This window comes from Salmo trutta, chromosome 22 (assembly GCF_901001165.1).
Source record: "Salmo trutta chromosome 22, fSalTru1.1, whole genome shotgun sequence".
Taxonomy (NCBI): domain Eukaryota; kingdom Metazoa; phylum Chordata; class Actinopteri; order Salmoniformes; family Salmonidae; genus Salmo; species Salmo trutta.
The window spans coordinates 52,100,704-52,115,051 of record NC_042978.1 but is presented as its reverse complement, the minus strand read 5'-3'; the positions used below and the strand labels follow the sequence as shown (position 1 = coordinate 52,115,051).

General features: G+C 41.3%; 2 protein-coding genes across 3 annotated transcripts in view; both read right to left on the bottom strand.

The window, feature by feature from the left end:
* Positions 1 to 2,395, bottom strand: part of traf3ip2l (TRAF3 interacting protein 2-like) — a 78,414-nt gene extending 76,019 nt beyond the window's left edge. For both annotated transcript variants that reach the window (XM_029708376.1, XM_029708377.1), the window contains exon 1: positions 2,248 to 2,395. The gene's annotated coding sequence lies outside the window, so the exon portion shown is untranslated. The remainder of the gene's footprint in view (positions 1 to 2,247) is intronic.
* Positions 2,396 to 6,833: 4,438 nt separating this feature from the next.
* Positions 6,834 to 14,348, bottom strand: part of chd1l (chromodomain helicase DNA binding protein 1-like) — a 56,825-nt gene continuing 49,310 nt past the window's right edge. Inside the window, exons 23-24 of the mRNA XM_029708375.1 lie at positions 10,642 to 11,212; positions 6,834 to 7,054 (exon numbers count right to left, since the gene is read on the bottom strand). Of these exons, the coding sequence (XP_029564235.1) occupies positions 6,932 to 7,054; positions 10,642 to 11,212 (694 nt within the window). The 3' untranslated portion in view covers positions 6,834 to 6,931. The remainder of the gene's footprint in view (positions 7,055 to 10,641; positions 11,213 to 14,348) is intronic.

The following is a 14,348-nucleotide window of genomic DNA, read 5'->3' as shown; positions in this document are numbered from 1 at the left end:
CAGTCCAGGGTTATAACCTCTAGGTTAGAAACCATACAGTCAGTCCAGGGTTATAACTTCTAGGTTAGAAACCATACAGTCAGTCCAGGGTTATAACCTCTAGGTTAGAAACCATACAGTCAGTCCAGGGTTATAACTTCTAGGTTAGAAACCATACAGTCAGTCCAGGGTTATAACCTCTAGGTTAGAAACCATACAGTCAGTCCAGGGTTATAACTTCTAGGTTAGAAACCATACAGTCAGTCCAGGGTTATAACTTCTAGGTTAGAAACCATACAGTCAGTCCAGGGTTTTAAAAGTTCAGGTCTATGATGTGTGAGAAAGCTGGCTGGCCTCAGCTAGTCTAGGGGTTATATTCAGGTCCTCAACATTCACAGTATTCCAGATCTTTTACAAAGTGATGTGTTTTTACATCGACGGATAACCAACAATCAGAAGTATATTTACATGGTTACATTGGTGTAACGAAACCTGAGTAAGTTAATGAAATATTTAAGGTGAGGACAGGTTTGTGTTTTTGACAGCTTGATTGAATAGGAGTATTTATAATTTGCTATGGTTTGGGAAAGAGTTTCCAAGTTTGATGCACAAAGCCTAAAGCAGGGGTATGTAACTAGATTCAGCTGTCAGAACAAATGGTCAGGGGATGTAAAATAATTAACACACTGCAAATTGACCCTAACTAAGGCCATAAAGAAAATGTAAAAGAAAAATCACTCACGAGCCGGTTTTGGCCCGCAGGCCGCGTGTTGCAGACCCCTGGCCTAGAGGCTATACATCTCAGTACATTTTGCTGATGAAGTCAGTGTAGTCAGTCACGTTTGCGTTTTCCAGTAGCGTTGACCCTGATTCAGAACAGAAGCTGAACTCATATTTTCCAACAGTTCACATTCTGCTTGACACGGTCACACACTGCGTGAGCAGCAGCGCATGCAAAAGCGCACAGAAACTGCCCCCGGGACGTCTATCCTATCGACCGCAAAAATCTGCGTCGAGCGCAATTTCGATTGGTGCCTCTTCCTGTCGCTTTCCTGTGTTCAGAACTATGGTCTTTCAGTTATCAAAATGAACTTTCAGAAGCTTTTATTGTGACACTGAATTTAAAATGTCAGAAGTTGACTTTCTGATTCTTGACATGGGAAATACTACAGGCACGTGCATTACATCCTGGACCAGAGCTAGACGCGCCTTGCAATTGTACCTTCAGAACAAAATATTCAGGATTTTTGTTTTTTAATTTTATTGCAACAAATCTTTACCGATAACATTTAAACGTAGTGAAAGAAGCATGAACAGATCCCGTAGTGCGGTGGAAACATAAAGGCATTGGAGAGTAGTGACCTACATGCACTTAAACTAGTAATTTAGCTCAATTTTTGCAGTCGCTTGGTGGTAGTTGAACAAATTCAAATCTAGGTAGTTTTTCAGTAGTTGAAAACTTTTGTTTTGCCATCAGGGGTATAGTTAACTACTGAAATTACACAATACTTGTTTTGCAAATATAAAAGATGGTTGGCATAGGAAATCATTTCCTTTCCTTCTCACCGTCACAAGCGCCTAATTCTCACTTTTAAAAAGCTGTTTTTTTAATAGGCTAAATTACACTGTGGTAACATATGACCCAATAGTGATCTGTTCTTGCAATTTGTATTCAATGACATTCCAGATTTGCATAAGACAATTTTTCACTAAGTATTTGGATGTAGCAAACGCCTTTTTAAAAGTAACATCAGTTATGTAAACTATATTTTTCTTAAAGCTTTTTGGGCGACCGTACCAAATTCACATGTGAGTCATAGATCTTTCATTATCTTTGAAAGCAAATCTAAGAAGCAGTATAGCTGTTCTATGTGTGCTATTTCTATGCTTCCCAGTCTTAAGATTAGTTGAGTCTATTACTTTCAGTTTTGTACACCAGCTTCAAACAGCTGAAAATACAATATTTAGTTATGGAAAATATATTTCACAAGATTGTAGACGGTACAATGATTGTCTACACAATGACTGTTTGTTCTGTTACATACACTGAAATTAGGTGAACTACGATCATTTTAGCAACCAGGAGCAATTTCTGCATAGTGCATATTTAAGGGTAGCTTTAGTGCAGTTTAACTTCTTCCATTGTGAAGTAATTGATAGATTGGTAAACTATATTTTCAGAGTAACTTCCTGGTGTAAGTGAAAAAAATGAGATCCACATGTCGTATTAACCAGGGCACAATGCTCTAGAAAGGCGATTTCACCTACCTCATGTCCAAAAGAAAGATTTTAATCCAGATCTGACGGTTTGTTCCAAATCCTATGCGTAAAAGTTGAAAATCGAAGAGCCGGTATGACATGTATGTCTCGACACTCGCACTCAAGTGACACTTTGAAGAGAGAAACGTTTACCGAGAGCCGCCTCCTCTCTTCTGTAGACGTCATGACAAAGTCAACACGTTGATGGCGACATGACAGGTCGTAACATTTACAGCTGAGGAACAGCTACGGTTCTCTCACGTTAATCATTTTAGGCTGCAGTTGCAACGAACAAAAATGTATAATTTAGTCATTATTCAAGCCATCGCTAACATCTTCATTACTAGCAGTATGGATGAAGGTCGTAACCAGGGGCGAAAATCTGATAAACTTTGGAGGGGACAATTACATTAAATTTTCTCAAGAGCAATTCCTGAGGGGGACACCAAAAGTAGTGCTGTAACACATAGCCTACATTGTAATATGGTAAATGTATGTACCCAAAACTACACAACTAATCACAACAGCAATACCATTGCCTTTAACACATCTTACAGTCACCAGTTTAAGTTGAGAGTGGGGGTATCCATGGCATTTTCCAATTATGTTCCTATTTTACAAGTCAAAAAAATTGAGAACCTTTCATAATGTTGCCAAACAAAGACTCAACAAACTTACCTGAGACTCCCTGTCTCTGCCAGTCTGTCCCTGCATATCTGTCCCCAACTCTGCTGTCTGTTTGCCATCTGTTGCCTGCTCTGCCTAATGACATAATTGTGAAACATTTCCATTAGAATTTCATTTCTTTCTTATGAACATTTTATCAACTAGTCTTTGAGATATTAGGCTACTAGGGTTCTTACTTTGCGTTTTGGTGTACTGAAAAATACTCTGATGTCCGTCTTTTATTTTTCTGCCATTTTCCTACCTGGCTGGCTGGCTGGCTACACACACACACAGTGTGTAGGTTATTTACAGTAGGAGATGGGCTTCTATCATCTTCTATCATTCTATTTGGGCTTGGATCTAAAAGGTAGCTAGCAAATGTGAAACGGATTAAAATGACAAGAGTTGACAGCTGAATGAGTTCACCAATTACACAACATATGCTGCAACCTTTTGTAATTTTAATTGTTTGTTTCATATTGGCTGGCTTCCAACAATAGCTGAATTTGCAAAGCAAGCGAGCACCAATTCCGTTTCAGCGGTCTTTGCTACCCGGGTTAAATAAAATAAATAAATAAAAGTTCCCTTGCGACAATTTAGCTTTTGTAACGAGACCATTAAAAATATTTAAGACAATGGTAGAAGAGAGTGTAGTTCTGTTCAGTTTGGATTTCAGTTTATCGCTAACCTTATCACAGGGACTTTGAAGCACTAACTTACATCATCTGCATACTGATCTTGGAATAAATTGACGATAGCAAAGATTCCATATTTGACGAGGCCACATAAATGGAATAGGTACTAGCTAGCTTAATAGTTAATATTTGCGCGCTAGCTCTGCATATTCAGCTAGTGTGTGTGCGCGATTGACTGAATGCACCTCACGTCAGTTACGTTCATTGAGTGCCTTTCAGACAGTAGACACGACCCCTCTGTTACCTTGCCAACTAAGGAACTGGCAGTGGATCAAACCATTGTGAGGCAAAGGGTGGGGGGGGTCGCAATCTTTTGAAACTTAAAAACGTGCTATTAAGTGTCTATAATCAGCACAATTGCTTTCATTGCGTATTATTAATATTATTTAAATTACATAGTTATGTTTCAGTGATATATTGGGGGGGACAAATCATATTTTTCCCAGGATGGGGGGGTCGTGTCCCCCCCGTCCCCCCCGGGATTTCTGCCCCTGCCTGTAGCCAGTGGGTTTGGCGACGAGTATGAAGTGAAAGTTAGTTACTGAAAGAGGATGGACATCTACTCTCATATGGGGAATTTCCTGATAAGTTTAGAATTCCAATAACCCCGAAAGAATATGCAATTATTTTTAATGGGATTCTATGTTTTTTAAAAGGTTGTATTCCTCTGTGGTTGATGTAAGTAACATACAGTACCAGTCAAAAGTTTGGACACACCTACTCATTCAAGGGTTTTTCTTTATTTTTACTATTTTCTACATTGTAGAATAATAGTGAAGATATCAAAACTATGAAATAACACATATGGAAACATGTAGTAACCTAAAAAGTGTTAAACAAATCAAAATATATTTTAGATTCCATTAAGTACCACCTTTTGCCTTAATGACAGCTTTGCACACTTTTGGCATAGGCTTGATGTCTTCACTATTATTCTACAATGTAGAAAAAAAAGAAAGAAAAACCCTTGAATGAGTAGGTGTGTCCAAACTTTTGACTGGTAATGTAGATTTACATGAAAATATATTCATTGGCAATAATAACATCCTCAAAATATATTAATTAGCAATAATAATATAAACAGATTAGGAATATTGTTTGTGATACTCCATTTTCCCTCAGCAATATGTTTTTTTGGGTTGAATATCTATGGTGATATACAATGTGGGACAGCAAATATTGTATCAGTAACAAGGTTAAGGAAGTTTCATTTAAAATGTTACATTGAATATATCCTGTGAAACATGTTTTGGAGAGATTTAATCTGAATATTATACTTGTGATTTCTGTGGAATGAAGAAGGAGACCATTTTAACATTAGTTGTTTTGTTTTGTATATTTACAGTAGAATTCTTTGGATTGACATACAGCACGCACTTTGTTACAAAGAAAACAGGACAGGTTGTCGTCTGGAATGGAGGACCAAAACGCAGCAGGAATGTGGACGCTCATCTTGTATTTTATTTTAAACCAAGAAAGGTGAACACCAAAATAACAAAGGAAGAACTCCCAAACAACAAAACAGTCTTGTCAGGCTAACACACGCAAAACAAGAAACAATCTCCCACAAACACTAAACCAAACACATACCCATATATAGGACTCCCAATCAGAGGCAACGAGAAAACACCTGCCTCCAATTGAGAGTCCAAACCCCAATAAACCAGACATAGAAATACAACAGACCAGAGACCACATAGAAATACATTAACATAGAACATTACCCAAAAACCCGGAAATAATAAATCAAACGCCCTACTAAATAAACCACCACCCCGAACCACATAAAACAAATACCCTCTGCCACGTCCTGACCAAACTACAATAACAAATAATCCCTATTACTGGTCAGGACATGACAGTATATTTACAGTAGAATTCATGGGATGGACATACAGAACTTTGTTACAAAGAAAACAGGACAGGTTGTACAATGTAATGATTTCGATAGGATTTATTTCAGAAATTCTGACATTGATTCAGCTGTAGTATATTTAATTCAAATGCTAATAATCATTAGGTACATTTCATATTCACACATGCAAATGGTCTAATTCAAAACCTAACTTTTTTTCACTTTATAAATTAAACAGTATGGCAATACTCTTAAACTAAAATGAAAAACAAAAAAGGAAATTAAAACAGATTAATGAATATGATTTGTTTAGGATTCCTGGCAATGTAAAGAGTATGCTTGTTTGCATGTGACTCTCTCTCTTTGCTGATATTTGTTTGTCAATAAACACAGATTTTGCTACGTGAGGCATATTGGATTGAATAGAAGTTTCGTAATGCTTAGGTTGTTACAAGTGTACTTATCTACTTTGTGCATGAAACAAGTCATTTTTCCAACAATTGTTTACAGACAGATTATTTCACTTATAAATCACTGTATCACAATTCCAGTGGGTCAGAAGTTTACATACACTAAGTTGACTGTGCCTTTAAACAGCTTGGACAATTACAGAAAATGATGTCATGGCTTTAGAAGCTTCTGATAGGCTAATTGACATCATTTGAGTTAATTGGGAGATGTACCTGTGGATGTATTTCAAGGCCTACCTTCAAACTCAGTGCCTCTTTGCTTGACATCATGGGAAAATCAAAAGAAATCAGACAAGACCTCAGAATTACATTTTTTGACCTCCACAAGTCTGGTTCATCCTTGGGATCAATTTCCGAACGCATCACGTTCATCTGTACAAACAATAGTACGCAAGTATAACGCCCCTTTTCTATAAGCCCCACCTCTCTGTTCCATAACACATCACTTTAGAGTGGTACCTGGTCAGCTATACAGCATTGGTTTCCAGCACTGGGGACACTTCGGGGACGAGCAACATTTAGTTGGTGGGACAGTATCCGAAAAACGTTGAGAACCACTGATATACACAAGGCCTAATGATAAGGAAAGGGAGATACCTAGTCAGTTGTATAGGTGAATGCATTTAACTCAACCCCTCTGAGTCAGAGAGGAGGGCTGCCTTAAATCGACATCCACGTCTTCGGCGCCCGGGGAACAGTGAGTTAACTGCCTTGTTCGGAGGCAGAATGACAGATTTTTACCTTGTCAGCTCAGGGAATTTGATCCAGCAACCTTTCAGTTACTAGTCCAATGCTCTAACCACTAGGCTACCTGCAACTACCAAAATAAATTCCATATTAAAATAATTAATAAAAATGTATACAAATAAAAAGCAGAGTAAAGGAACGTTCTGTACTTGATTGTAATCATTTGAGTATGTTAAGTATTAAAGTAGTATTGTAGCGGGAGCAAAGGAGTGCTCCTTCAGGCTCATATCAGCTGCGTGTTATTGTACTGGAGAGACACCTCATTTAAAACAGTGCAGGAACTTGGTGGTGTTGACTTGTCTCTGTCTAGAGAAGCAGGCCTCCAGCCAGGTCTTCTGAACAGGAAGTGCATGAGGGTGCTGACCAATCAGCTCCTGGAGCTCCTGGTGACACAGAAAATCATAGCAACATCAGAAGACCAGCATCATCAGACCATAGCAACATCAGACCATAGCATCATCAGAAGACTAGCATCATCAGACCATAGCAACATCAGAAGACTAGCATCATCAGACCATAGCAACATCAGACCATAGCAACATCAGAAGACTAGCAACATCAGACCATAGCAACATCAGACCATAGCAACATCAGACCATAGCAACATCAGAAGACTAGCATCATCAGACCATAGCAACATCAGACCATAGCATCATCAGACCATAGCAACATCAGAAGACTAGCATCATCAGACCATAGCAACATCAGACCATAGCAACATCAGACCATAGCAACATCAGAAGACTAGCATCATCAGACCATAGCAACATCAGACCATAGCAACATCAGAAGACTAGCATCATCAGACCATAGCAACATCAGACCATAGCAACATCAGAAGACTAGCATCATCAGACCATAGCAACATCAGACCATAGCAACATCAGACCTTAGCATCATCAGACCATAGCAACATCAGACCATAGCAACATCAGAAGACTAGCATCATCAGACCATAGCAACATCAGAAGACTAGCATCATCAGACCATAGCAACATCAGACCATAGCAACATCAGACCATAGCAACATCAGACCATAGCAACATCAGAAGACTAGCATCATCAGACCATAGCAACATCAGACCATAGCAACATCAGAAGACTAGCACCATCAGACCATAACATCATCAGACCATAGCAACATCAGAAGACTAGCACCATCAGACCATAGCATCATCAGACCATAGCAACTTCAGACCATAGCATCATCAGACCATAGCAACATCAGACCATAGCAACATCAGATGACTAGCATCATCAGACCATAGCAACATCAGAAGACTAGCATCATCAGACCATAGCAACATCAGACCATAGCAACATCAGACCATAGCAACATCAGAAGACCAGCATCATCAGACCATAGCAACATCAGACCATAGCAACATCAGACCATAGCAACATCAGAAGACTAGCATCATCAGACCATAGCATCATCAGACCATAGCAACATCAGACCATAGCAACATCAGAAGACTAGCAACATCAGACCATAGCATCATCAGACCATAGCAACATCAGAAGACTAGCATCATCAGACCATAGCAACATCAGACCATAGCAACATCAGATGACTAGCATCATCAGACCATAGCATCATCAGAAGACTAGCATCATCAGACCATAGCAACATCAGACCATAGCAACATCAGAAGACTAGCATCATCAGACCATAGCAACATCAGACCATAGCAACATCAGACCATAGCAACATCAGAAGACTAGCATCATCAGACCATAGCAACATCAGACCATAGCATCATCAGACCATAGCAACATCAGAAGACTAGCATCATCAGACCATAGCAACATCAGACCATAGCAACATCAGACCATAGCAACATCAGAAGACTAGCATCATCAGACCATAGCAACATCAGACCATAGCAACATCAGAAGACTAGCATCATCAGACCATAGCAACATCAGACCATAGCAACATCAGAAGACTAGCATCATCAGACCATAGCAACATCAGACCATAGCAACATCAGACCTTAGCATCATCAGACCATAGCAACATCAGACCATAGCAACATCAGAAGACTAGCATCATCAGACCATAGCAACATCAGAAGACTAGCATCATCAGACCATAGCAACATCAGACCATAGCAACATCAGACCATAGCAACATCAGACCATAGCAACATCAGAAGACTAGCATCATCAGACCATAGCAACATCAGACCATAGCAACATCAGAAGACTAGCACCATCAGACCATAACATCATCAGACCATAGCAACATCAGAAGACTAGCACCATCAGACCATAGCATCATCAGACCATAGCAACTTCAGACCATAGCATCATCAGACCATAGCAACATCAGACCATAGCAACATCAGATGACTAGCATCATCAGACCATAGCAACATCAGAAGACTAGCATCATCAGACCATAGCAACATCAGACCATAGCAACATCAGACCATAGCAACATCAGAAGACCAGCATCATCAGACCATAGCAACATCAGACCATAGCAACATCAGACCATAGCAACATCAGAAGACTAGCATCATCAGACCATAGCATCATCAGACCATAGCAACATCAGACCATAGCAACATCAGAAGACTAGCAACATCAGACCATAGCATCATCAGACCATAGCAACATCAGAAGACTAGCATCATCAGACCATAGCAACATCAGACCATAGCAACATCAGATGACTAGCATCATCAGACCATAGCATCATCAGAAGACTAGCATCATCAGACCATAGCAACATCAGACCATAGCAACATCAGAAGACTAGCATCATCAGACCATAGCAACATCAGACCATAGCAACATCAGACCATAGCAACATCAGAAGACTAGCATCATCAGACCATAGCAACATCAGACCATAGCAACATCAGACCATAGCAACATCAGAAGACTAGCATCATCAGACCATAGCAACATCAGACCATAGCAACATCAGACCATAGCAACATCAGAAGACTAGCATCATCAGACCATAGCAACATCAGACCATAGCAACATCAGAAGACTAGCATCATCAGACCATAGCAACATCAGACCATAGCAACATCAGACCATAGCAACATCAGACCATAGCAACATCAGACCATAGCATCATCAGACCATAGCAACATCAGACCATAGCAACATCAGAAGACTAGCATCATCAGACCATAGCAACATCAGAAGACTAGCATCATCAGACCATAGCAACATCAGACCATAGCAACATCAGACCATAGCAACATCAGAAGACTAGCATCATCAGACCATAGCAACATCAGACCATAGCAACATCAGAAGACTAGCACCATCAGACCATAGCAACATCAGAAGACTAGCATCATCAGACCATAGCAACATCAGAAGACTAGCATCATCAGACCATAGCAACATCAGACCATAGCAACATCAGACCATAGCAACATCAGAAGACCAGCATCATCAGACCATAGCAACATCAGACCATAGCAACATCAGAAGACTAGCATCATCAGACCATAGCATCATCAGACCATAGCAACATCAGACCATAGCAACATCAGAAGACTAGCAACATCAGACCATAGCAACATCAGACCATAGCAACATCAGAAGACTAGCATCATCAGACCATAGCAACATCAGAAGACTAGCATCATCAGACCATAGCAACATCAGATGACTAGCATCATCAGACCATAGCATCATCAGAAGACTAGCATCATCAGACCATAGCAACATCAGACCATAGCAACATCAGAAGACTAGCATCATCAGACCATAGCAACATCAGACCATAGCAACATCAGAAAACTAGCATCATCAGACCATAGAAACATCAGCAGACTAGCATCATCAGACCATAGCAACATCAGACCTGAACAACATCATAAGACTAGCATCATCAGACCATAGCATCATCAGAAATCTATGTGTCACTGTACAGCAATGGTTTTCATGTTATAACCATCCTTGAAATTGTAAATGTAAGACTGACTGTTGAGGTCACCTGTGATTGGACAGGACTCTCCAGCTCTGTTACAATGTGTGTGACCTCTGAACTCATGATCTCCTCCTCATCTCCTTCATATGTGATGAGGTAGCGGGCCAGTCTCTTCCTGTCTGAGGCTGTCAGGTTGTAGAAGAACACATGAACTCCTCTCATGAAGTCAGGCAGAGCAGGTCCAGCGGGGCTGGGGGTCCTGCTGCTCTGATTGGCTGTCTCTCCTTCCTCACTCCCTCTGTCTGAGCTCTGATTGGCCGTCTCTCCTTCCTCACTCCCTCTGTCTGAGCTCTGACTGGCCGTCTCTCCTTCCTCACTCTCCCTGTCTGAGTCAGGGCCAGGATACTGTGGCACTGGGGGGGAGTGTGGAGGAGAGGGGGAGACTGAGACTGAAGTTGGGGAGGGGGAGACGGAGGCCTTGGAGGCTGAGGCCTTGGAGGTTGAGGCTGAGGCCTTGGAGGTTGAGCCTGAGGCCTTGGAGGTTGAGCCTGAGGCCTTGGAGGTTGAGGCTGATGCTATGGAGGTTGTTGTGGACGTACCTAAAGCAGAGGTAGAGACAGACCTGCTGTAGTAGTATCTGACAGACAGGCCAGTTAAGGACTAAACCTGGTGGAAAAAAAACAAAGCCTTCACATTTAAGACAAACACATTTAGCACTAGATCCCTCAACACTTCAACAAATGCAGTGCAAGGCAAAAGGCCATGTGTGTCTGCTTCCCAAACGGAACCCTATTCCCTTTAGAGCACCCTGTTTATCAATAACAAACTGACTGGCTTTATTGATGTCTATAGTATACTCTCTGGTATCCAATCGAACTTTATTTGCCACATCTGCCGAATACAACAAGTGTAGACTTTACCATGAAATGCTTACTTAACAAGCCCTTAACCAGCAGTGCAGTTCAAGAGGAAGAAAGTATTTACCAAGTAGACTAAAATAAAAAGTAACACAATAAGAATAACGAGGCTATATACAGGGGGGTTACCGGTAGAGTCAATGTGGAGGCTATATACAGAGGGTACCGGTACAGTCAATGTGGAGGCTATATACAGGGGGTACCGGTACAGAGTCAATGTGGAGGCTATATACAGAGGGTACCGGTACAGTCAATGTGGAGGCTATATACAGGGGGTACCAGTACAGAGTCAATGTGGAGGCTATATACAGGGGGTACCGGTACAGAGTCAATGTGGAGGCTATATACAGGGGGTACCGGTACAGAGTCAATGTGGAGGCTATATACAGGGGGTACCGGTACAGAGTCAATGTGGAGGCTATATACAGGGGGTACCGGTACAGAGTCAATGTGGAGGCTATATACAGGGGGGTACCGGTACAGAGTCAATGTGGAGGCTATATACAGGGGGTACCGGTACAGAGTCAATGTGGAGGCTATATACAGGGGGTACCGGTACAGAGTCAATGTGGAGGCTATATACAGGGGGTACCGGTACAGAGTCAATGTGGAGGCTATATACAGGGGGTACCGGTACAGAGTCAATGTGGAGGTTATATACAGGGGGTACCGGTACAGAGTAAATGTGGAGGCTGTATACAGGGGGTACCGGTACAGAGTCAATGTGGAGGCTATATACAGGGGGTACCGGTACAGAGTCAATGTGGTGGCTATATACAGGGGGTACTGGTAGAGTCAATGTGGAGGCTATATACAGGGGGTACCGGTACAGAGTCAATGTGGAGGTTATATACAGGGGGGTACCGGTACAGAGTCAATGTGGAGGCTATATACAGGGGGTACCGGTACAGAGTCAATGTGGAGGCTATATACAGGGGGTACCGGTACAGAGTCAATGTGGAGGCTATATACAGGGGGTACCGGTACAGAGTCAATGTGGAGGCTATATACAGGGGGTACCGACACAGAGTCAATGTGGAGGCTATATACAGGGGGAACCGGTACAGAGTCAATGTGGAGGCTATATACAGGGGGTACCGGTACAGAGTCAATGTGGAGGCTATATACAGGGGGTACCGGTACAAGTCAGTGTGCAGGGGTACAGGCTAGTAATGAGGCTATATACAGGGGTACAGGCTAGTAATGAGGCTATATACAGGGGTACAGGCTAGTTGAGGTAATCTGTACATGTACAGTTGAAGTCGGAAGTTTACATACACTTAGGTTGGAGTCATTAAAACTCGTTTTTCAACCACTCCACAAATTTCTTGTTAACAAACTATAGTTTAGGCAAGTCTGTTAGGACATCTACTTTGTGCATGACACAAGTCATGTTTCCAACAATTGTTTACAAATAGACTATTTCACTTATAATTCATTGTATCACAATTCCAGTGGGTCAGAAGTTTACATACACTAAGTTGACTGTGCCTTTTAACAGCTTGGAAAATTCCATAAAATGATGTCATGGCTTTAGAAGCTTCTGATAGGCTAATTGACATCATTTGAGTCAATTGGAGGTGTACCTGTGGATGTATTTCAAGGCCTACCTTCAAACTCAGTGCCTCTTTGCTTGATGTCTTTCTACTACTAAATGTGTAGACCCCCACAAGTCTGGTTCATCCTTGGGAACAATTTCCAAATGCCTGACGGTACCACGATCATCTGTACAAACAATAGTACGCAAGTATAAACACCATGGGACACGCAGCCGTCATACCGCTCAGGAAGGAGACGCGTTCTGTCTCCTAGAGATGAACGTACTTTGGTGCAAAAAGTGCAAATCAATCCCAGAACAGCAGCAAAGCACCTTGTGAAAATGCTGGATGAAACGGGTACAAAAGTATCTATATCCACAGTAAAACGAGTCCTATATCGACATAACCTGAAAGGCCGCTCAGCAAGGAAGAAGCCACTGCTCCAAAACCGCCATAAAAAAGCTAGACTACGGTTTGCAAATGCACATGGGGACAAAGATCATACTTTTTGGAGAAATGTCCTCGGGTCTGATGAAACAAAAATAGAACTATTTGGCCATAATGTCCATTGTTATATTTGGAGGAAAAAGGGTGAGGCTTGCAAGCCAAAGAACACCATCCCAACCGTGAAGCACGGGGGTGGCAGCATCATGTTGTGGGTCTGCTTTGCTGCAGGAGGGAGTGGTGCACTTCACAAAATAGATGGCATCATGAGGCAGGAAAATTATGTGGATATATTGAAGCAACATCTCAAGACATCAGTCAGGAAGTTAAAGCTTGGTCGCAAATGGGTCTTCCAAATGAACAATGAACCCAAAGCATACTTCCAAAGTTGTGGCAAACTGGCTTAAGGACAACAAAGTCGAGGTATTGGAGTGGCCATCACAAAGCCCTGACCTCAATCCTATAGAAAATGTGTGGGTAGAACTGAAAAAGCATGTGCGAGCAAGAAGGCCTACAAACCTGACTCAGTTACACCAGCTCTGTCAGGAGGAATGGGCCAAAATTCACCCAATTTATTGTGGGAAGCTTGTGGAAGGTTACCCGAAACGTTTGACCCAAGTTAAACAATTTAAAGGCAATGCTACCAAATACTAATTGAGTGTATGTAAACTTCTGACCCACTGGGAATTTGATGAAAGAAATAAAAGCTGAAATAAATCATTCTCTGCTATTATTCTGACATTTCACATTCTTAAAATAAAGTGGTGATCCTAACTGACTTAAGACAGGGAATTTTTACTAGGATTAAATGTCAGGAATTGTGATAAACTGAGTTGAAATGTATTTGGCTAAGGTGTATGTAAACTAAGGTGTA